Source organism: Hydractinia symbiolongicarpus, chromosome 12 (genome assembly GCF_029227915.1).
Source record: "Hydractinia symbiolongicarpus strain clone_291-10 chromosome 12, HSymV2.1, whole genome shotgun sequence".
Taxonomy (NCBI): Eukaryota; Metazoa; Cnidaria; class Hydrozoa; order Anthoathecata; family Hydractiniidae; genus Hydractinia; species Hydractinia symbiolongicarpus.
The window spans coordinates 17210810-17235699 of NC_079886.1; the positions used below are offsets into that span (position 1 = coordinate 17210810).

Here is a 24890-nt window from a genome sequence, read left to right on the forward strand (position 1 = left end):
GTTCTTTTAATGCATGATCGTCACAAGAGAGGAGAGGAAGAAAGAAAGATTCTTTCTTGTGACTGTGTTTTATTCTTTGAAATTTATCATTTGTAAGGTTTAGGAGTTTTTTCCAAATTATATGTTTCTCTTTTCCTGTTATAAATAATCTTCAAATAAATATGGGCTTGCACAAAAACTGAGGTCAAAATTGTGTCCTGGAGAAATTCCTGAGAAAACTTATGTGGTTATGGTAAATGTTCTGCAAAATGCATGTGCTTCTTTTCCATGTTTTCCTTATTAATCTATATAATAATACGCTAAGTGTGTCTGTCTGTGACAGGCAAAGTGGAAGTCTTCATTTTCTTTTGATGTTGCCGAAAAATGCACGTCTAATGTGTTAAATTTTCAGACCTTACGGAGCGACGAAAATAACACTACTTTAACGTCAATATCCTATATTAAATTAATGAAGCCATTACAGTGCACCTAAAACTTTGAGGCCAAATAACTTGGAAACGAAGTGGTGATGTCAATGATTTTTCACCGCGTTGGTAACTAGGGACCACCTGGAACTAATTTGGGTAAGTTTCCCAAACCTTTGTCCCCAAATCCGTTTCGGAATGGATGGGTTAATGACGTTATCAAAAAACCCTTAAACCCTAATACCTCTGCATCCGTTTGTTAAAAGTACACGTTTTCTTGATCAGTGTATCAACATCTTAGGTTTTTGTTGCTGTTTTATTAGGGACTTTGCTGACATCAGCAAAATTTTTAAACCCTTATATCTCATTAACCATTCATCAAAAGCATGTGATTACATCATTTTCTTGATCAGCGCTTTAAGCTCTACACAATAGAGGAAACGTAAAAACCAGATGCAGATGGGTTGCTGATGCCATCGAAATTAAAATGACACTTCCTTTTTATTTTTATCTTGCCTCATTGGATTTTTCCACGGGCACTATCGACTAGTATAATATATTAAGTACATAACAAAGCAGATTTTTCTCTCTCTTAGTACGTTCTACATTAACTCCATTTGTTTCTACATCACCCCAGCGTTTATTGTCCGCCACATTCCTAATTAATTCCCCCCAATATGACCCTGAAGATGTCAAAACTGGCATTTCTACCATTCCTTCACTTGTATTTGCTTCAACATCTTTAAGTTGTACAGCACTTCTATTACAATTATTCTTTCATATGTATAGTTATAGTTGTTGATTCGTTACCAATACTCCTTGCTTCTTTAATCAACGATAGGTTGTCCCGAATGTATGCACACTATCCACTGTACAACCAGATAATAATAAAGATGGTATCTGCTATTTGCTAGCAAGCTCAAGTTTTATTGTAGTTTTTTTTTAAAACCCTGTTCTTACAAGTCAAAGTGAAATTGACAGGGTTAGATTTTTTTAACTTCGGTAGATCACTGTTACAGCAATTTATCTGCTGAGAAACAAATTTAGCTGTTTGCCGATTTTCACTCAATCCTTAGCGATGTGTAACCTGCACAAAATAAAAATTAGACTTCAAATGAATTAAAGTATTTAACTATGTCAGAATTACAATATCAAAGTTATATATATCTATTTATATACAATTGGTTTTGATAATTGACGCTAACCACAAAATATATACCTGTTCAGTGCCCACACGTACAGATTTGTTTAGGTGTGCGATTAACTGCACGCACAATTCTTTGTTTTCTTTAGGTCTGCGTTAGCTTTCTGAAATTATCAAAATTACGAAAAAAGCGAAATATGAAGTCAGAGAATGATTTAAGAAGGCTTTGCAACCCCTTATTGCTAACTAAAATCGTATTCATGTACGTAAAAAACCGCGTAGAATGCATATTTTTATAACTTTGCTAATTCTTTTAATTTAAATCTAACAAAGTTAAAATAGAAAAATAAATAAATTATTAACGAGAAAGCAAGATATGCCATTAATAACAATTGATCTAAATTTATTTTTAAATCTTTCATAGTAAAGTCTTCAAAGAAACGAAATAATAAATTATTACAGATGGTCTGTAACAACGATGTTCGCAAGATTCTTTTATCATATTGTTATAATTTTTTATCAATTTTCATCTTAGCAATCATAGTGTGCATAATAAAATAGTGGCAGTAATGGGGAGGAAAAAGTTTCATGTGTCTTATTAATGGTATTTTTTGATTTTTTCACATTTTTTGTTTCTGTTGTTTGAAAGTTAGTGAATACAAGAAAGAAAAAGAATAAATATCATTTAAACTAAATTGTAACGTTTTTTACTGTTTTTAACAGCATTTATTAATTTATTCCTGGCCACTGGCTTGTAAAATACATATCAATAACACCTTTGTGGCGCCGTAGATTAGTGGTTATAGCTCTCGTACTCTGTGCGGGAGACCGGGGTTCGATTCCTCTTGACGGCGATTCAACATGGGCGAGTGAATGTTACCATAGCCCCAGGTTAACCCAAGCCATGTGAGGGAAATTGGGAAGATGGCACACTGTGTGGGCCGTTGGATGTTGCCGGGAGTTGCCTAGTAGAGCGCGGGCTCTAATTGGGTCTGCGTAGCTCAAAATGAGCATTAAATACTCTAGGACTCTCCATCTACGCCATGGCCCCTCCTGGAAATAATAGACAGGGTATATCCCTCGATATTTGTGAGGCTAGCCATGTAAAATATGCACATCTATCATCTATCTATCTACCTAAAAATGATACCTATCATACTGCTCTCAGCCCTTAAAATTAGAATTTTTTTGCGTCGGCAATAAAACTGCCGACGTGAGATACATTTTAACTGATTTGCGTCGGTATTGTGTCAGCAATATTTTTGTAGTGAAATTTTTCAGCTGGCAATAACTTTCGTCATTCACTTTTTATTAGGACTAGACCTCTCATAAATTCAATGCATTGATCTCCTAAGACGGTGATAAATTGGAATAGAGTACAAGTCTTATTGACATACCTTCCTACCTTTTGTTAGGTTAATAGTTCACTGCCACAGTCTTGGTCATAAATATTTGCACCCACGTGCGGTGGTACGTACGCCTACACTAATACAGGCGTGCGATCAGTATTGCACGCCTAGCTTATGATTTTGGCGTGCAATTATTACATTCAGGAGAGCGGCAGCGCAGGGTTTTTGAAGCATAGTAGTTGGCAAAAAAATTGTTGACGTAATTTTGTTGTGAAATTTAAATGAATGGTGTTATTATGAAGAACGTGTAAGGTATGGAGAACATTAAAGTCGGCCCCTTTCCTTCATGCTGACACTCGAACGAAGGGCAGAAGACCATTTGGAACCATGCCACAAGTTAGTCCAACCTTCATCGTCACAGAGAATACTGCGAGAAGAGTGCGAACACATGCAAGTTAAATATAACCAGAACATGGGAGAGGTTAGGTGTCCTGTACCTTAATACAGCTTTCGGACGAATGTTCTCGTGATGTAATACCAAAGAAAAACATGTTCAATAAAGTTTAAAAAATCTTTTTAAAAGGGGAAAGAGAAATCAAACATGTTTAGTAATAATAATCGAAAAAAATGTATATCGTATTAAAAAGAAGTCCAGAAGTTCTGTCCCCCACACGACACAGCAGGCAATAAATCAGCCCTGCCCTCAGTTTTGTGAGAAGAGATGTTCTGCGAAGACTCTAACAATTGAGTCTCCTGTACAGTTTTGCTTTGCATTGAACTGTGCCTGTGACAAGCATTTTCGAAGCATGTCACCGGCTACTTCTGCGATATTCAACTTAATGATGCCCTGACCTTCAGTTCGTTAATAACATGTGTACAACTTACTTCCTAATCAGTTTATCTTAAAACATAGAGAGCTAGTTGGGACAGAACTATTAACTTAAGAAGTACACCATCGGGAAGGTAGGTCAATAGGACTACAAGGTTAATGACGAAATTTTTTGCCAGCTGAAAAACAAAAAAAATATTGTCGACGCAATACAGACGCAAAACATTTGAAATGTATCTCATGTCAGCAATTTTAATGAAGGTGGGTATTTTAATAGGAATAAATTTGGGCGTAGTCTTTATCACACGCCTTGTTCTACTTCAAACACACGCCAAGCAGAACTGAGCTATTTTAGAGTAATCCCTTACCCAGACTTTACCCAATACGTGTGTGGAGGCGTGCGCGTGCGATCGCACGCCATTCATGACCAAGACTGCTGCCAACTGGCTTATGTTTCGAGATGAACTCATTAGGTTAGGGCATCATTAGGTTGTATATCGCAGAAGTCGCCGGTGACCTGCTTCAAAAATGCGTGTCACCGGCACAGTTTAACATGAAGCAAAACTGTACAGGAGACTCAATTGTTAGAGTCTTCGCAGAACATCTCTCCTAACAAAACCAAGGGCAGGACTGACTTATTGCCTGCTGTGTCGTGTGGGAGAAAGAACTTCTGGACTTCTTTTAAATATGATATACAATTCGTCGGCAATTACAGCAATGCCGACGCTAATTTTAAGGGCTGTGCTCTATTATCAAAAGCAAATCATTTCAATATGCTCAATGTGATTGCAAAAATAGATGAAAATAGATTAGAATAACACTCAACACAAAAGAAAAATTGATCCCCAGAATTGTGTTTTAGAGAGAGTGAGAAAATTGAGCACATAAGTGAAGTAAGGTCATAGGTGTTATGTTTTTTTTTAAATGTGTGTTCAGGATGTCATTTGTTAAAGGGATATGGCAAATGTTTATATTTTTCTTTCAGTAGCGTTTTTGTAATTTTATAATTCAAGCTTTATATGTTTATGATCGTCTTTCGTAGAAATAAAGTTCGAAATAACTAAAATAAAAAATGCTAAATATCGTTGTTAGTCATGCTTCAACTTTTCATAATTTATTTTACAACAATTTTTCGTACCATGGGTTTAAATTTGGTAAAGGAATTTTGTTCTTACTTTTGCTTCTTGAAAATTAAATTTTTAAAGATCGCTTTAAAGATAGATTAAAGATAGAATTATTGAAGCGTGCGATTCATTGCTCACCTACCTGAAATCTTACAAAATGGCCTGTCTGTTTTTTTTCACAGAATCAATAATAATTTACGTAATTGCATAATAAGGCTATGCCATGAATTTCTTTTCCTTCCATAAAATGGGATATAGAGCCAAAAATTTATAGTGGGCTTTTTAACCACCCTGTGTGTAAACCATTTTCTCTCACCTGATTAGGGTAGTACACTCAAGTAGGAAAAAACTGAGTTTTTTAGCTAAATGTAAACTGTTAAACTCGCAATATGTGTATGACTAACCTGTAGGTTATATTCACAGTTCTCCTAATAACGCAACACCAAATAAACCCAATTGATTTACACACAACACACTATATATACCACTATTATAAACACAATGATTTCACCAGCAAGATTGGTTCAACACAAGTAAACCCTACCACCAATTGATTCTTATTAGTAATCGCCTAGAATGGAAGATTAACAATCTCCCTCTATTTTCTTTTCTGCACGTTGTTCAGTTTATGCTGCTATGGGAGGAATTTATAGCGACTCCTACTCGCTTAGTGTAGTGGTCCTGGGGAAAAATTGGCTTTTCACCAATGCCCTCTACTATACAAACTTGATCAAAAAGTTACCGAAGACTATTCTTTCTTGGGTCCTTAGTTGTGTGATGCCAAGTGCTAAGTGGTGTTTCAGCAATGAATTCTGACATTTGACACAACATTTGATTGGTCACTAATACTCATCATGACCATTTTGTAGCACATTCACTAGAAGTGTGCTATTTGCTCCTTGCTTTGTTAACACATCTGCTAACTGATGTTTGGTGGGAATCCACTTCAATATAACTTCCTTTTGATTGATGCTCTGTCTGAGAGAAGCCATGTCAACTCTTAATCGCTTATCTTCTAAAGCTTTTGTTAAATATGCAGCTTCATACAAAGATTTGTTATCTGTGTAGCAGAAGATACCTTCTACTCTGTCTTCACAATTTCCATTATTACATTTTTCACCCAGATACATGCATCAATACCATTAACAAGGTTTCTGCTGCAAGTGTGCTACGTACAACTCTCTTAATCTTTTTTGACTGCCATGTGATAGGTCTCATGGTGTTCTCAACACCTTTAAGAAAAACAAAAATTCCACTTTGAGAGCTTCCGTCATGTAGATTTCCAAATGAGGCAACTTCCAAAATTTTAGGCAAATATCAGGATTAAATTTCAACTTCTTTACCAATTTATTAGCTCTCATAACATCATCAACATTTGCACGGTTTAACTTTGTGCTTAACTGACAAACATCAATAGAAATATCTGGCCTTGATTGAGAAGATATCCCAATTTAATTGACCAGAAATACATTGAAACTTAGATTGCTCTTCATGTGAGAGTTCTTGATGTTTGTTTTTGGTGCTTTGAATCTCAACCTGTTCCATGCTTGCCACATATTTGCTTTGGTCATACTCAATAGAACTATTGAATTGTTGTACGTTGACTCAAACATCTTTAAAATTACTGCAATACTCTGACCCAACCCGAAATATTTTTCTAATGGATGCAATGACTTTTACTTGAAAATCTTCTGATCCTCCCCAAAGAAAATCATCAACATGTATTACGATCAATCCTTGACAACAGTCATCTTGAACCCAATAAAATAAAGCCTCATCAAATAAAGACATTTTCATTCCCAAACCAATTAACTGTTTCTTTACTCGTAAATGCTAAGCTCTTGAAACATCAGCAAGGCCATATACTACTTTATTCAATTTCTAAGAAACCCCTATTACGTTTGCTTCTTTTAGGGGCTTTATAATTACTTCTCTATCAATCGGGTTACCTTGAAGAAATGCTGTTTTGACATCTAAGGTGTGGCATTCCCATTCGTTAGTTGCTAACATTGTGAGTACAATTCGTAGACTTTCTTTTGAAAACGTTGGGGAGTCTTTAGTCAGATTTTGAACCTCCTCTTCTTCAAAACCTCTTATGACCAAACAAGCTTTGACAATTTTGTTGCCCTCTATATTTTTTGTTGTGATTACCCATCTTGTGGATATTGTAGATTGACTTCTGTCTTCAACAGGGGAGAAAACATTGTTGTCTTGCCAGTTGGTTAATTCTTTAAATTTCGCATTCAAGACCTCGTCTTCAATAGTTGGTTTTATCGCTAATAATACTTCTTCAGTGTCATTGGCTTCAAAAACTGGTTGCCATTTACTCACACATCTTTTGAAATCTAACCGATTAATTTCACCTGTGTCTTCATTTTGCACATTTAAACAGCTGCCATATTGCCTGCCTTCTTTTCCTTTTCTACTCACTTTACCTGCTCTGCTGTGAACTAATCCTTTAATCCACTCACTGTCTGGAGTTAGCTTATAGATGATTCTGGTTTTTACCTTTGGTATTCCTTGAAATAGAGGTATTGCCTTTTTTTTCATTGACTGTGGTTTCACCTTTTGATGTTTCATTAGATCCTTCCTCTATTGGTTTGTGAATTATCAATGGCTGCATCCTCAGTTACTGGTGCTTCTCTTACTGGTACTTCCGTAGTATTACTTTCAAGATCAACTATGTCAAAAATTTCGTCTTCTGGTGAAACACAGTTGTCCAACTGCATAGTTGTTACTACTGGGCTCTTTTCAGAGTCTTGTGATGGTTTCTGTGAATGTACTACTTGATTTACCTTTTGCAACCGACAAATGTGGACTCTCACATAACTTCCACCATGCTTGAAAAGTACTTGTTTATTTGGTCCATGCCATTGTTCGGTGTCTTTTCTTTTATAAAAGACTTTGTCTCCAGTTACACTGCACATCATTGTAACACTGGACATTATGCCGCAATGCTCTACGTATTCTTTCAGAAGATTCTGCTGCTATGAATGCTCTTCGTGATGCATGCATCACAGCAAAGTTATGGGCCACAGTCTTACTTGAAACTGTATCATTCATGGCTGGTAACTGATCAGTGAGGATGCAGGGATAGTCATAGTTTTTACCAAAAACAAGCTGGTTTGGTGAAAATCCATTGTTGTTTGATAAAGAATTCTTGGCACTAATAGCCCAGAAAAGTACTTGATTAGGTGTACATTTTGTATCATCTATAATCTTACTCAGCATTTCCTTAATGATACGATTGTGTTGCTCACATAGCCCATTCGACCAAGGACTTTCGGCTGCTGTTGTGGAAAACTCTATGTTAAATTGCTCACACATTTCTTCATACACTTTATTGATAAATTCTCCTCCATTGTCAGCCAGAAACTTTCTTGGTTGACCAAATCTTGCTAACCAAATTTCAAAGATAATGTCTGTTATCACATCTTTATCTTTTGTCTTTGTTAACTTTGAAGATGAAAATCTTGTAAAAGTATTTATGATATGAATAAACGACAATGATTGTGAAAGTTGCACTAAATCTAAAGCTACACACTGATTGAATTCCGACAACATTGGTAAGCCAACAATAGGACGTGGTCTTGGTTTTCTATACTTAAGGCATACTTTACAAGAGTGTGAGACATTATCAATTAATTTCATGATTTCACCCCGGTCTTCTAAAAAGGAATTTGATGCTTTAATAAGAGATTTTAATTTCTCAGCACCTGGATGACAGAACTGACGATGAAGTTTGACGATCTTGTTTTTTTTTGATTTTTCACTTGCGCATACAAAGGCAACTTGAGAAAGCAAATGATCATAATTATTTTCATCTAAGTCTATTCTGTTGTTGTTTAAAGGTATGCAACAGTGACCTGTGGTGGTAAATTTTAAAGGATGGCATTCCCCGAACATTTTAACAGTATCGTTGCTAAAATCTAAAACTGCATCTGCTTTTCTTATAGATGTTTGACTCAAAAGCAAAGATATTTCATTGGGTACAACTTCTGTTTCTAGATTAACCTCTTTTGAACTAATGATTACAGGTAAGATTACTTGTTTTATGAAACAAACTGCTTTGCTATCTCCAAATTTAAATCTTGTTCCATCTGGATACTCTTCTGGCAGTTTATCACTATCAATATTATCAATGAAACATTGGTACCAATTCTTACCACAGACTGTTTTGGTACAACCACAGTCTAAAACTGCACATGACAAAGTTTCACCAACAAGGGTTTGCATTTCACTTTCTTTAATTTTAGAAAAAATGTAACTTTTGAACGACTCTCTTCCTTTTTTACATCTTCAGACTCCTGATTCTCATAAGAATGGGGACAATTCACAGCCCAGTGATAAATAGACTGACAAATATTGCACTTTAAAATATTTCCAAATTCATCAGGCGGATTCATTACTCTGTTACTGGATCTGGTTTTCCTCCATCCATATCTTTGATTTGGTGCTGCAGCCCTTCCTCTTTTAAACCGTGAACGCTGATATCCACCTATCCACCACCTGTAATTCTGCTCCGTAGAATCTGCACTTGCCTGTAAAACAGGCTCTATCTTTACAGCATCATTTGACACAGATGAGGCCATAGTATCACCAAATATTTTCTTTAACTGTAATACCATTGAATCATAGCGCTCTGGTGTAAGATTAGCGCTTTGTAAAACTCGGTATGCCAAAACTCCATCAGGAAGTTCCATACGGTGAACTTGAATTTTGTGATATAATCTATTAAACTCTATAAGGTAATCATTCATGCTCATCTCAGAGGGTCGTTTAAATTTTTTAAAGGTTTTAAAAGCCAGGTACGCAGTTTGATTTTCATCCTTTAAGTAAATTTGTTTTTCAATCTGCCAGTAATAGCTTTTACTCCAGTTTTGGCACTGATTTGTTCAATTTCCAATTCTAATACTGCTCCTTTAGCTTTTCCTTTCAAACCCATGAATATAGCTGGCCCTTGTTTTTCCGCCTTTAGTTCTGTGGGTGGTTGCCATATTTGAACTTTTTTTTCCAGTCTTTGTAACTGGACTCTGTATTCAATGATAGTGGGGGTACCCAACTTTTCGACATTACTCTATGATACTTTGCAATTTTATTCCTCTGCTACCATTTGTTAAACTCGCAATTTGTGTATGACTAACCTGTAGGTTATCTTCACAGTTCTCCTAATAATGCAACACCAAATAAACCCAATTGATTTACACACAACACACTATATATACCACTATTACAAACACAATGATTTCACCAGCAAGATTGGTTCAACACAAGTAAACATCACCACCAATTGATTCTTATTAGTAATCGTCTAGAATGGAAGATTAACAATTTATTTTATTGTAAACTAGCAATGAATATTATCAATATTAGTAGATCATTTACGATACAAACCACCAAATCATATGTTGAAAAATGTATTTTGTTTGCTAAGGTAAAGTTGGATAACTTATTTTATCATGAAAACTTCGCCTAATCCTACCACATTTCTAAATTAATTATATATTATATATATTAATGTATAATATATTTTATATAAGTGGGTATTATCCCTCATCTCGTTTTTGAGGGCTAAATGTTTAGAATCATTAAAATGATTAAGTCTAATTTATTAGGCCTAAAGAAAAAAAGTTATCAAGCATGTCAACCCTTGCTGAGTTTCCACCTCCAGGAAGACAACCAACAATTGGAGAAAGAAACTCAAAACTTGTTTCAACTGATGAAAGCTGTGTTGTAAGTAACTCATAATATCAGTGCTAAATTGCTCAGTTTTTTCATTATGCGAGAACTGCCTCTACGTTGCTTCAAAATTAAATCTTTTTATTGCTTAAAGGTACTGTCCAGTAAAAATATAAGAAAAGTACCGCAAGCGGGCATTTTGTCTGACGAGACTCCAAATATTATTTCGAGGGCTGTCATTGCACGCTACAAAATTGATTTTTAGGTTGATTTTTAGAACTCAATATTTATTTCTCAAGCATTACAATTAACCTGAAACGATTTACGCGTGTGCCAAGGCATGCACGTGCTATCACACGCCTCTCCTGAAAAAGACGGTTGTTTTTAATTTACAATCAACTATTCTCATCCGTCAACTTCATTTATCCAAGAAAAATCAATTTCAGGTATTTCTTCACCTTCTCTGAAGCCAGTATACACCCCCATTTGGGCTTGGATATTCTCTACGTATCCTAGACACGACACAAAATGGTATGACCTGACAAACGCCTTTTCCCAAGTGGTTATAAACAAACCAACAAAATTGGTATGCCGCATATCGATAAGATCTAAAAATATCATCCTCAAATAAGCTTGGAAATACTATGACAACAGAAATTTCAGGAGTGCTAGCGACTTACTTGTTAGAAACTTTCTCCTTTTTTTAAGTCCACGGCTTTCCCGATCGTGAAGAGCGACTAACACTCTCCACAAAGTGTTCTTTAAAATCCCAACCACATTAAAATCTTTGTGCTCTGTTATACATTTCTTATCTAAAACACAATAGAAACCTTGTGCCCAGGCGCTCATTTATAATACAACCAGTAGAAAAATGTTAGGCAAATTATATAGATACCATATCTAGAAGTATTTTATAGCGTCCATCGTGTTACAGCACAAACACTCAACAGCTAAAAGCATCCTCTCGCACTTTTCACATAAGCACCACTCACTGTCGTCTATCTGTGTGAGAGAAGCAGCGGGTGATTCTGGTGGGTCTGCTTCATTGTCATTATAAGAGGGAATTTGTTGTTGTTAATGGGTTGTTCTGGCTCAAACTGAAATTCAATTATGTTTAAATTTCTCTTTGATAAACGTAAAAAAATTCTGTTGGGAATATCATTAACTCTTTTTTCTTTATTTCTCTTTCTGCATGCGCCAATCTCTACACGGGGGTAACCCAAAGAATTGCATAAATTGCGCATATTAATGTTTTCACCCAGTCCTTTTCTGCATTTAAAGTTCAGTAAAGATGGTGATTCAGAATGGCATGGTCAAGTAAACAAATTCAGTTTAAACTTATGAAAGACAATTTTGGTTGTATTTAAATACTTTTTTCTTTACTTTTGTACCAAGATGTAACTAATATCAAGTTTCAATTTTTTACCGGACAGTACCTTTAAAAGTATTAACTGTGTTTCACAACAACAAGAAAATAATTTTGTTGTTTTTTGGGAAAATGGTAACAACCAATAATATTGGTCAAATTTAATGATGTACAACAGTGGCTCGTTAGAGATAGTTGAGAACGTCTGTTACTTAGGTGATATGTTGGGCAGTGAAGGGGGTGTTGGAAGAAGTGTTACTTGCAGGATAGGTTCTGCTTGGAAAAAGTTTAGAGAGTTACTTCCTTTGTTGACTAGCAGAGTCCTGTCAATTGACGCAAAAGGTAAGTTGTATGAGGCCTGTGTAAGAAGTGTTACTTAATTAAAAAATCACTAGTGTTTGCAAATTAGCCTTGTTACAAAACTTTTTTTTGAATAGGGGGGGGGGGATTTGATAAAGATCCCTTAGATATGCCATTACTTTATTATTCTTTTATTTTTTTGCGAATGAAAACCCTTTTGGAGATAATGTGGTCGTAGTGTATATGTGACTGGAATGCTTTCTAATAATATGAAAATATTTGCCTAAGTTTCGCAAAAATTTCTGACTACAAAAGGATTTTTTGTATAGAATAAGGAGGGAATTCCACAAAGAAAACAACACGTGTGCTACACATCGGACGCGTAAATCTATTTCAGAAAATTTGCGCGTGCGTTTTTACGATTTTTTTTCTGGTTTATTTCACTTTAATCAGTCCCATGAATGTTATTTAAGTGGTGTAAAAGTGCTAAATATGTTACCAAAACACCTTGGTTCGTTGTAGGAAGTAATTTATAATAGGTAAATACCATATAATTAACTTTAAACAGTGAGCGAAGAGACGCTGACACGTGCTACACGTTGCACTTGTTGCAATTATCTGCCATTTTTTTGTAGTGGTTTTTATCCCCAACCTTGTTCCCAGGTAAAAATGGGAGTCATTTTTTCTTTATTGAGGTTTTATTTTAAATTAAATTTAGTTTTAAAATAAAATGTTCAACACACATTTAATTTCACACAGACAGAAAAAAACACATTTAATTTAAACATGGGAAAAAAACACGGCATTTAATTTACTTTTTTAAAACAAATTTAATTTAACCACAAGTGGTTATAAACTGTTTTTAATGATACAGTTGAAGCTGTTTATGTAAAGCGATTGATTTTTGGAATACAGTTTTTAATAGGTAAATGCTTAAAGCATAGCCTTAACCGGTGACAGTTACTGAGCTGTAGAAAATTAACTTTTATAAATCCTTTGTTAATTTTTTTTATTTTACGGGAGTAAAGAGCGTAATTAGCGGGTGTGATGAATGTTGCGCGTGTGTGGGTGTGTGCGCGTCTCATGGAATTCCCTGAAAAGTATATAAAAAATTACAGCTAAGTGAAAAAACGGTATTCTAACATATGGATACCAAAAAACTAAGTCAAGAAAATGTAGTTTTAACTTCTGGGTATCTTTTTTTATGCATTTTATTATCATGCACTCCAGTTTAGCACCCATTAATTTTACAAATTGTTTTGTGTAATTTTACTGTTTTTGTTAAATTTTTTTAAAATGTTACAAATTTAACAGTAGACTCACAAATACAACATTGTTTTTTATGCTTTTTAGATAACTGACTACAGAAGGATTGATTTAACAGATACAACCTCACACACAAAAAGTTTAGCTTGCTTAGAAACTACATGCAAAGCAGCTTTTGTTAACGAAGAACAACATTTGATTGAGAAACTTCAAGAAGAATGGTGAGTTCATTAAGCTGATGGTCTTCATATAGTAGAGTAATGTGTTTATTTTTTGAAATTGTCTTCACCTTAGGAATAAAAATGGGTTTTCAGGAGTATTTAAAGAACTTCAATCTTCAAAAAATGGTATGTGGCTGTTTTTTGCCTTTAATTTTTTAGTTTTTAATTCTGGGTAATGTTTCTTTTATTATCATATTCTGATATTGATTTTATAGCATTTTGAGACCAGATACAAATACTGTTAAAAAATGGCTACCCTTTCAACTCAAAGTTAACAAAATGCAGGGAATGCATATACTATTTTGCAAGTCAATGTCAATTACACATCACTGCTACAATATACTTTTAAATTATTAATGAGTCATTTCACAAAACCTAAAAATTTATTTACAACTGTTCCTGACATAAGGGATAAAATGCATGGCTAGGATACTTACTGACTTTTTTAGTATATCTGTTAGACACATGCATGTGAAATTTTTAGGGCCCATACATCTGAGAGCCTTTGGCCATTTCTCAAAAATACTTTCTAAAAAACTCTTATGAAATCCTTATAAGGAGGAAATTCATTAGGATTATTCTTAAAACTTGAAAGTCACAACACAACTTTATTTCGTTGAGAGGAATCATTTCACAGAAAATGTTCTAAAAAACTTTTGTATATTTCGCATCAATAAATCATTTGCGTTAATACGGCAGCCTTCAAATCGCCAAATTAAATATTTTTACTCAAGGTGCAATGGCTCAGTTGGCTAATGCGTCGTAACGTGAACCCAGTTCTGACTACAACAGGACCGTTGTGTTGATAAACACAACCGTACATTATATTTCAACTAAAAAAATGGCTGTTTTAACTATAAACTAAATTTTATTAAATTACATGGTTGTCACTTAAAACAAGAACCTGTAGAAATGAATTATTAATAAAAAAAATTTTGTATTACATTTGCCATTACCATTAGTTTCGTGAGAATCACTAACAAAGCTTTAGAAGCATCTGCAGAAAAATGCAATTCAATTTGAAGAAAGACAAGCATGAATTTTTTAACAGAAGATTTGAAAAAGTAAGCTACCAATTAAGGTTTAAGACAAAATCTTGATAGACTAAGAAGCTAAATAGTGAGTTTTAACATTAAAATTGTGCTTTTATTTTTAAAATGTAAACATAAATAACAACCATGTCTATTGTTTTTCATCTGAACAAAAAGACTTAACTGTTTAAGCTAAAGGTTGTTTCGATCATGACAAAAGCAAAAATAAGTTCAGTCATTTAAACAATCCAAAGAAATCCTAATATTAAACAAACAAATAATAAGTTTCATTGGGTGTGTAAAAGTATTTTTTTTAGTATCTGTGTGAATCTAATCTTAACACCTATAACTTTGACAAGAAAAACATTTTTAAATCTGATGGAAGAAATATTGAAAATTTAGATTTAAAAAATTCTTTAAAATACTGCTTTTTTGTTAAATGTTATGACAGTAGAAAAAACTTATGATAGAGAATTTTTAAAACATGGTGCTTTTTTGCTAAGACCTTTCAACGTTTTAGGTCATCACTGTGTTTTATTTTTTTTATATGTTTTAGTTCATACTTCTATAAAATCGCTGTCATTAGCGCTTCACAATGGATTGGAACTACTAAGCTCCTGGCGTGAAAAAATTATGCCTAAAAAAGTAAGTACTTTTGCCTTACTCCTGGGCTTTTTCCAGATCAGATATAATTAAAGGGCTGTGCATATTAGAAGGTGGAACATCCTGCCCAATTTCAAAAATAAGAACTTCATTAAAATTGCATCCACATCTTTAATACCTCAAATGGTGTGAAGAAATGTATAAAAGTGCAAAAATAGAACATGCTACGTCTTTGAGACTTTCTTACTAAATAATAAACAAAACTTAAAAGTGTTAACAATGAATGACAAACAAATCCAGTGGCTTAAGATCTGTGCAAGAACTACAAAAATAATTACTTCCACAGTTGTTACACCAACCAGAATTTATTGTTACTCATTGTTGAAACAAAGGAACTTATAGTTCTGAACAAAATGTTGCAAAAAAGGGGGCTAGCAAAGAGGAGAAACTGTACTGTATGTATTTATGTATTATAAAAAAAAAAGAAGTTAAACAGAACATGAATTTATGATAACTTAATTAGTTGTCACACCAACCTGAATATTGCCAATCATTTAAGCAGTTTAAAATTTTAATACATCGTGGCTAGAAACAGGACTAGGTGTTGACAGTTGTCTAAAGAAGAAACCACATTTTTCACAAAAAATGGGACTTCAGAGCAAACAAAAAAGGTATATGATTGTTATTTTAAAAGTTGGAAAAAATATATAGCCAAAAGTCTTCTTTGGTTTTTAATGAAGTAGGAACAGCGAACAATAAAGCATATTTAGACATAGGGTGAGATAAAACGTTTTTTTTTTTTGATAACAACTATCCAAACAAATAAGCTCGATTTCACCCTATTAAAATATTTTATTTTTACTTCTTTGACACTTGGCTCAGCTGCGCTATTTTTAACTAAAATAAACAATAAGTCAATTGGTTGGTTATATTGCTGTTTTTTAGCAGCAAAAAGTAAAATCGTTTACAGACTGACCTGATGCATTATTGTTAATCATTAACCATTAATTGGTTATTATTATTATTATTATTATTCCAAATATTTATACAGGATATAGCCACTTCAGTGTAGGAAACACTGTTATCAATGTGGGTCCTGTGTTCGGAATGTATACATTAAGTATACACTGGTAATACTTACCAACTTTCCCTCACATGGCAGGGGTTGACCCATAGCTGTAGTAAAGGCACTTGCTAAACATGCCCGCGCTGTGGACCGAACCATGGACCTTGTGATTACGAAGCGAACTCCATAACCACGTTGCACTTTACTCTTAAAACATAACAGAAACCTTCGTCTTTATAATTAGTATAATTATTTAACTTGAAATTCTATATGTTATTTATAGTATACTATGTCATTAGGATTAAAATTCTTTTTTTCAGACATTTCATTACACATCTAACAAGTATGTGTTATTTCTTTACTTCTATAAAATTGACCGTTCTTTGTAACTTGTCGTATTTAGTTTTTTAAATATTTTTTTTCAAGAATTTAGAATGGGTAACAATCCTGCATTGAATAAACATTTATTAGCTTCTGAGATATTTACTCATTTTTTTTCAAAAATAGCTTTCTCAAAGTTACCGTGCTTTTAAATCTAAGTTACCGTGCTTTTAAATCTAAGTTGTATTGGGTTTAAAGTTAGCTTTCTATTGTTGGTTTATAGTTCACCACTATTAGCATGTCATCCACACCTTCCAAGAATGGCCATTGTGTTAAAGGTAACTTCTTTATTACTTTTTTATGAGTGTTATGATTTGATCGATTAGTGTTGTTTCTGTGAGTTACACAAGCTTAAAATAACCAGGTTGCACAATAACGATACATTTTGAACAAATTAGACTATTGCCTTGCTTACCCGGGTAATAATGGAATCTTTTAGCACAATGTATTCTGAATTTTATTTTCCACTTTAAGGATCAAACAATAAAAGTGATGACAGTGAATAAAATAAACGAACAAGACGTCTTGTTAAAAGATAAAAGAATAAAAAAAGTGACTTGTCTTGCTTGGAGGTTAGTATACGCAAGTGTAATTTCCTTTTTTTCTTTCTGTTCAGAATTTATGTCTGTCTTCATAATTCTAAATCATAGTAAAACTGACCAATGACATATTTTGGATATCCTGCTTCCAGGTCTTATTGATTGATGTAAAATTAAGCAATAATCTATTGTTTACATTGCCATCTTTAATAATTTCCATGAGGTTATTTTTTAAGTTGATTGATTACATTCTTACCAAGTATGACAGAGGATGTATTGTGCCATTTAAGTTTACCACTTTTAATAGCATTCAGGTAGGTAGAAATAATAAACAACAGAACAACAGAAGTTAATAAATCTATTTAAAGAAGGAAGTATGCACTCACACTTGATAAAACTTTTACAGTTAAGAAATTACTTTCAGTCCCTTTGGATCTTGTGCAAAAAAATCCTCGAAGTTCCATAAACTTTCGCAAGCATTGACAAGTAATCTATTAAAAGGAACTTCAAAGTAAATAATAAAATGGAGTAAAAACTTTAAATAATTGTGTAGAAAGCTTTGGAGACTTACTGCTTACATTCTGGTCTTCTTGCTTTTATGATAACAATAGTCACCTAGTCACCACAAGCTTTTATTTGTTTTGATGTTTTTGTGTTAAATCAATAGATATATATATATATATATATATATATATATATATATATATATGTATACATTCATTTCAGGCCGAAGTCGTCATTAAGTTTGGCTGTGGGTAGCAGTAAAGGAATTCTTGTCTGGTTATTGGACCCAAATATCACCACAGTAAGGTTAGCGTGCATCATTGCTAGCTTTTTGTCATTTCTCGTTTGGCTTCCAATTGCATAATGCAAATGTTGAGATAGCACAAGAAACGACATTGTAACGTGTAAAGCGTGTATGAAATCTGTAGACTTTCCACAGCTTTTGATGCAGTTTTAAGATTTTTTTAAAAACTAAAGGTCGGGTTTGTATTAAAAATAATAAATTTAAAAAAAAATTTGTGTTAGAAATGGAAGTGGACAAGATATAACAGTGGCAAACATATAAGAAGAATAGACCAACGGTTGTCTTTTGTTAACAAAACTTAAGAGGTGGTAGGGGGAATTAATGACCAAGTAATGTAAAGAGACTCAGGGACTGCTAAATTCTTTTACAATTAGTACTTCATCCTTCAGCATATTTTATTGTGTCACCCTTTATTCTATTTATTTTTCTCACCAATCTGACAGTATTTTACTTGCGGCATTTTTAAGGATTTCTGTTATCTCAAAATATTAGCCTGTTCTAAATGAGGTCTGTATATAGGTCTGGTTCGAATATGACGAGGTTTTTACAGTCACGTGACATGTCTTCTGATGTTAACTCAATAAGTTGGAGTTCAGATGGAAAGCTTTTAGCATGTTCTAGCGTCAACTCATCCTGTTTTTGGGTAAGATGCATTCCAGGGTCATATTTTGTAATATGTATATGAGTGTGTGGTGTTCGCTCGCTGTTTTGTGGTAGGTTTTTATCCACCAGGATTTTCACTCTGTCAGGAAAATGTCAAGAATTTTAGATTTATATTGTTAATTACAACTACTTAAATTTCACTTTATTTTTTAAAAATATTAACAAAAATTGAATTTCAGACTAAAATATATTTTGTTACAGTCTGATTAGTATGCTTGTGCCTAACTTACATTTTGTTGTCCAAATTGGTATAGAATATCTGTACCAGCTCAAAATAACTAGAAAATGTGGAAAATTTTTGGATTTTTTAAGTTAGAATTATCAGGAAAACGAGATGATAATATTGAGCGGATACCTAGATGAACCAATTTGATGCGTTTTTGTGACAAGAATGATAAAACAACCAAAACATGCACAATGAAGAAAAATGTAAAACGCCCTTTGGTCTAAGTTTAGTTTTATTAAGAACTTGTTGATAAAAAGGAACCTTTGAATTTGTCAAAAAAATTCTCCATGCAAAAATATGCATTTATGTTTGGAGTGTTTTCTTCTATCATTGTCACGGCACTAAACCTGTTTATTTCCTTCACTTGCTCTAATTTTCCATTTTTAGATTTGGAGTATAGTGTCAGAACGGAATACCCCTATACACCGTGTAGGTAGTGCAATAACGTTTGTGGACTGGTCGCCATGTGGGCAAAAATTGTTATCTGTAAATCAATCCCAGACATTCAGGTTGAGTTCTCATTCACTTCATGTTGCCTTCACTTTAACCCTATTCGATCTATGGAGAGAGGAGAGGGAGAGGCTAGTTCTTTGATACTTTCAATGTCTTTGCTAACTTTTTTGTTCTCAATTGACCTGCAAAGAGTTGGTATAAAATCAAACATAAAACATTTTATATTGTTTTTGTAATTCTAATTTTGGCTAATGCGTGTGAATTTAATGTACATAGCTCTTCCTGTTCAAGAGATATATGGCGGTGAGGGCGGCTCTTCAAGAGGGTTAACCCGTTTTCATTATCTTAAAAAATGCAGGGTCCCCACAAGGAAGTGACATTGAATACGAAGTTTTAAGCAAGGAATATTATGCACTAAAGCCTGGTTTCCAATAGTCCGTAATTGTACAACGTTGCAGAGATGTAAGACTACAACATTTGCTGTACAACATAGCTTTCCAATAAATTCCTTAACTATTGTACAACTTTTGTGCCACAAAAAAATGGGTTATTGGAAACAAAGCTTAAGCATGGTAACACTGGGAAAAATCGATTCCTTTCTTAGGTATTTTTGTGAGAGTTTGTATGCAAAGTGAAAGTTTGTTTGTTTAGGGTGTGGGAGACAATGCAGTGGACGTGTGAAAAATGGGCTGATCTAAACGGCACTTGTTCCGTATGTATATTTTTCTTGTAGTAGAAAGCACTTTTTATACTTTCTTTTATTACGCAACAACACGTTAAAGCCCTAAATGTGTTTTTGAGATGTTCTTCAAATAACACAATCAGCCACACATCTTAATTTTTGTTCAATAGTAAGCTATGTAAATTCTAAAATGATTATCCCTGTGTGAGTTTTCGACCAATAAGAGCCTCGTGTGTTTGTTATTGCGAAGCTATACCAATCCTCCATAACCAGTCTTTTTTATATGTTTCTCTTCTTACGTCATTAGTTTAAGGTTTCCATCACATTTGTAGCACACGACCTAGAAAAACATGAAAAAACCTAGCTGTAAAGGGAAGGAAAGTTTCAGTCAGAAAACCTTTTTTGGTGACCCATGATTGATGTGCTTGTTGTTTCTTTGCAAAAAATATTAACATTTCTTTTCATGAAAACATTGAAAAAGTGTTTGCACCGATTTTAAGTATAAGGAACTCAGTTTAAGGAACTATTTAGAGTCCCGTATTTGACATTTATTTGAAAATCGAGAGTTTAGGCTAGGTAATTATTCTAGTATGGGGCTTTAGGGGCGTTTATTCACAATGTTATGCTAGGTAGTATTTTTTTAAACTCATCTCAATGCTTTCGACAACCATTATAATTGTCTTTAGATGTTTTTATTAAAAAGAGTTACGGAGTATTCTTTTTTAATTTTATTTTTTTTAAAAAACGCTCATGAGCGTCTATTAACATAAACACCCTGGGCTTTTACTTAGAAGTTGGCGGTTATTTGGAAGAAGCATTTATTGAATTAAAGCTTGATTTTACTCCGGGCGTTCATTGGAGTAGTGGCGTTGAATGAAAGTTAAATTGGTTAAGTTCAGACTTTTGAAGACTGAATTTAACCAACTATTGTCACAAAAATTAAAAACTTTGAGATGACGTTAGGTGACCTTGAAGCCTGCAATTTCTACATTCTTTGTAATAGAACCTTGGAAATCTTAAAAAAGATTACAAAGTCAATTCTGATCTGTATAGATTGTTCAGCATTGTCATTTCTGATTCTTTTACACCTTTGGCTTTGTTTTTTTTGAGATTATCTTTGCCTTTAACAATAGCAAAAATTATCGTAATGAATCTTTAGACAAGGATTCAAAGGAAGTAGCCGGTATTAAACAAAAAGTAATAGTTTTTTATTTATTCTCATCTGTTTACACCCGTGTACAAAAACGTATAGATTTTTAAATGATCATCTGTACGGATTTAGGAAATTGTTACGGATCCAATTTTTAGTTATTAGACCTATGAATCCAGATAAATTTTCTCAAATGTAAACAAAGTATTAAAAAAACATCAAAATAATTGAAAAACTTAAGACATTGACATTGGCAGACACTCTGCTAAGGTTCATTCGTCATTACTAATGTTTATCAAATTAGTCCTAGGAATATTAGCCAACTACGACTTTTTGTTTTCAGAATGCTTGCTGGAGCTCCTGTGGGTCTTACTTATTGTTTACAGTGGCTTGTGAACCAATTATATATTACGTTCATTTCGGTAAGGTCGAACTTTTTCGGCAAGTTTCACACAAGGGAGAAATAGAACAGAATATTTTTCATTTTATGTGTTACAGATAGCAAAAGCAATATTGATGTGGGGAGTACTGGAGTAGCTTTGAAATGTGCGGATCTGTCTGCGTGTGTGGATACTGAAGATGAAAATGAGTAAGGAATTACATAATTTTAGTTTTCATAATAATAAATCTTTTTAAATTTTTTTAACAACATAACATTTGATATTGACATATCAAATGTTATATCCATTTTACGTTCACCTATCTTGTGTTGGAAAAAAAATATCTGGGTGCCTCTCTGCTGTGTTTATTAGCTATTTGTTTGTTTGTTTGTTTTTGTAAATATTTCTCGAATGGTTGGCGATTGCTCTGCAATTTGGCTTACCTTATATTTTCGTATCTACCATTATTAGTCACTACTTAAAGGTCAGAAATTTCAGCATCCAAACTTTTTTACGATTTTTGCGAATTACAATCTCATTCGCGAAGTCAAATTCCTGGTACAAAATATATCTGCGAAGTTTTTCATTGGTTGATTCTCAAAGTAAACCAACCTGAAGCAAAATATTAATTTTAATCTGTTTACAGTTAAAAAATTTTCCGCAAAAAACATTTGAATTCGCGAATTTCCCACGAAATCTTTTAAATTTTTCAAATACAATATCGATAAACTAAAATTGAAGCTTTTTGTGAGTAAGAACATCATTTTTTTAAAATTTCAGAATAGGTGGACTTATTACAGATATGGTATGGGATCCAACAAATTCAAGATTAGCAGTCACATGTCAAGGTTTCTTTCCATTATCTTTTTATTGTTTACTTTTTCTAATGAAATGTTGACGAACGACATCTTGAAGTTTTCTGTCATTTTTCATAGGACCTTCGAGTAACCAACCATATGTCGTTTTGTTTCACACAAGAATCGCTCCGTTGTTGCAGCTAATTCCTTGGTACGTTTTAAATGTTTCGTTGCCTCTTCTTAATGTAAAAATAGTTAAAGGTCGGTTAACGTTACCATAAAAAGTGTTAAGCAACAGTTGCGCAATCGCTGTTATCATTTTAATAGAAACACATTTTGTACAACAAAGTGACACAAGATCTCTTATTCTACAACAGTTTGACGACAATTACTAACTTTAAAGGGACCCGATTGTATAGACGAAAATTATATATTTAACGGCAAAATTGCGACGTGAATGTAAAGTCCTGAATAGCGTTTTTTAACGATTGTGCAACGCATGCGTTTGCGACATAAAGCAATGAAGCTCTGAATTTTGTGTTGGCTTGAATTTTTTTATTTGGCAACAGATTAACAAGTCGGTATTTCCAGAGAAGTACTTGTACATTAACGTTTTAGCAACATCATTGTTTGCACTTAACTATCTTCCTAATATTTTTTAATATTTTTGTAATTTAGGCACGGAACGTTTCTTTAGCTGTTCTAATTTTTTTATCCTTTTTGTAATCCTATCGCCATTGTTTTGGCCATTGGATTTTATTATATCAGTTTTGACTTCTAATTTCAGTGTTTTTTTTATTACCCTAATTCTAGTTTTTTGTCCACCAATTCCTTTTTAAAGAATTCTGTTTTTTTATATTGTTTAGTGGTTTTATTCGTGGGGAAGATTGTGAGGTTCCATTGAAGATTGATTTTTTGCATGGCTATGATATGGGAGCTCTCATGGCTGTTGTAAGTAATTTAACTTGTTTCACGTATAACGGTGGAACCTCCGCAAATCGGACATCTCTATAAAGCAGACAACGTGCATAAAGCTGAGAATTTTCAGTTCTGCATGGACATCATTCTTTTTTTTTTTTTCTAAACAATTTTTCCAAAAGTGTTTTTAGTTCATTGTAATAGTTGTTTTGTTTTGTATCCCGTTAATAGTCTTCTCTTGGCCCTTCAAACAACAAATACAGTTTTGGACCAATTCTCCTTAAAATTAGTTTAGGTTGTCTTTAGAGAGATGTAGACACCTTTTTAATGCGGACAAACAATGTTTCCTGAGTTTATTTCAGATAGGCTTTTAATACAGACTGGGCGTTTTATAGAGACCTGGGCGTTAAATAGAAATCAGACGTTTTTTTGAGCATTTACGGTAACCTACAAAGAACTAATGCAAGAATTTTCTTTTTTTTAGTACTGGTCAAGCGAGACGATCTCACTTATTCCACTTTTATATAACCAGAACTTGTCTTCGTCACCCAGATATCATCTTGCACACATAAATGAACTGAATACCACAACGAATAAAAATAGAGATTACAGTACGGTGGAAAACGAAACTGTAATATACAGTCAGTTCCATGATTGATCGCGTAAATGTGAACAGGATCTTTTTTATTGTATAAATACTTTTGTTAAAAAAAAAAATTCTTTATTAATGCAATATTTTTAACGTTGTTTGCTCACTGTTGACACTCTGGGGAATGCTTTGAAACAACTGAAACCTCAAGATGAAATACAACAAACAGTTCTAATCGAAGAGGACTATCCGAGAGAAATTTTAGCGTTTTTCGCCTTTATCGCCAACCTATCTGTCCACTTAAATGCGAACTCGAAAAAATTAATCAAGCTAGAGTGTTTCAGTTTTTATCTTTATATTTAAATCATTTCCTAATTTGCTCTCCTTCTCGAGGAAATGACCTTAAGTTAAGATTTTTTCCATGAAGAGGAAAGTAGAAGAAAAAATTGTGTTTTTGTTCCTTATTTCCTAAAATTGCGAAAATTAAATAAACTTTTACGTAATGTAAAAAATGTAAAAATAATTCTGAAATATCTTATCAAAAGCTTAAACTAAAGCAAACTGCACTTTATTTCACACCGTATTTTCTACTAAATTGTTAAACTTTGCATACAAAAAGAATAATACATATCTTTATCTTACATTATTGATAGACACAGCGTTTGCAACGGGACTCCGTATATTACATTGCTTCACTGTTAAACGCAACAATGCTTCGTATATTGCACTGAAGATATTTTTGATGTTTTGAAGTTTTTACAAGCTCGTGAGCTTGTATTAAAACGCAAATGTGTCCTACAAGAATGGAAATTTTTGCCTCTCTGAGCACCGACACGGGAGTCGTCGTGTGTTCGAATCTCATCTTGGTAACTATTTTTACTTTTTTTTTCTTTTTTCTTTTTTAAAAAGATAAGACAAGTGT

General features: G+C 33.4%; 2 protein-coding genes across 5 annotated transcripts in view; both read left to right on the forward strand.

The window, feature by feature from the left end:
* Window positions 1–29: 29 nt before the first annotated feature.
* LOC130621490 (aladin-like) lies at window positions 30–24107 on the forward strand. Of its 3 annotated transcripts, none has more exons than XM_057436783.1 (19): window positions 30–92; window positions 8807–8887; window positions 10466–10583; window positions 13549–13682; window positions 13756–13808; window positions 15270–15358; window positions 16703–16725; window positions 16987–17041; window positions 17238–17335; window positions 18029–18112; window positions 18630–18753; window positions 19387–19508; window positions 20104–20164; window positions 21628–21706; window positions 21783–21873; window positions 22445–22512; window positions 22600–22672; window positions 23328–23412; window positions 23864–24107. In XM_057436783.1, the coding sequence occupies exons 3-19, from the start codon at window positions 10491–10493 to the stop codon at window positions 24035–24037; spliced, it is 1506 nt and encodes a 501-aa protein (XP_057292766.1). In that variant the 5' UTR covers window positions 30–92; window positions 8807–8887; window positions 10466–10490; the 3' UTR covers window positions 24038–24107. The 3 variants fall into 3 exon arrangements, with proteins under 3 accessions (XP_057292766.1, XP_057292767.1, XP_057292765.1); XM_057436784.1 differs by lacking the exon at window positions 30–92 and adding an exon at window positions 131–563; XM_057436782.1 differs by lacking the exons at window positions 30–92; window positions 8807–8887 and adding an exon at window positions 10241–10284.
* LOC130621496 (ceramide synthase 5-like) overlaps window positions 23732–24890 on the forward strand; it is a 90258-nt gene continuing 89099 nt past the window's right edge. For both annotated transcript variants that reach the window (XM_057436792.1, XM_057436791.1), the window contains exon 1: window positions 23732–23735. The gene's annotated coding sequence lies outside the window, so the exon portion shown is untranslated. The remainder of the gene's footprint in view (window positions 23736–24890) is intronic.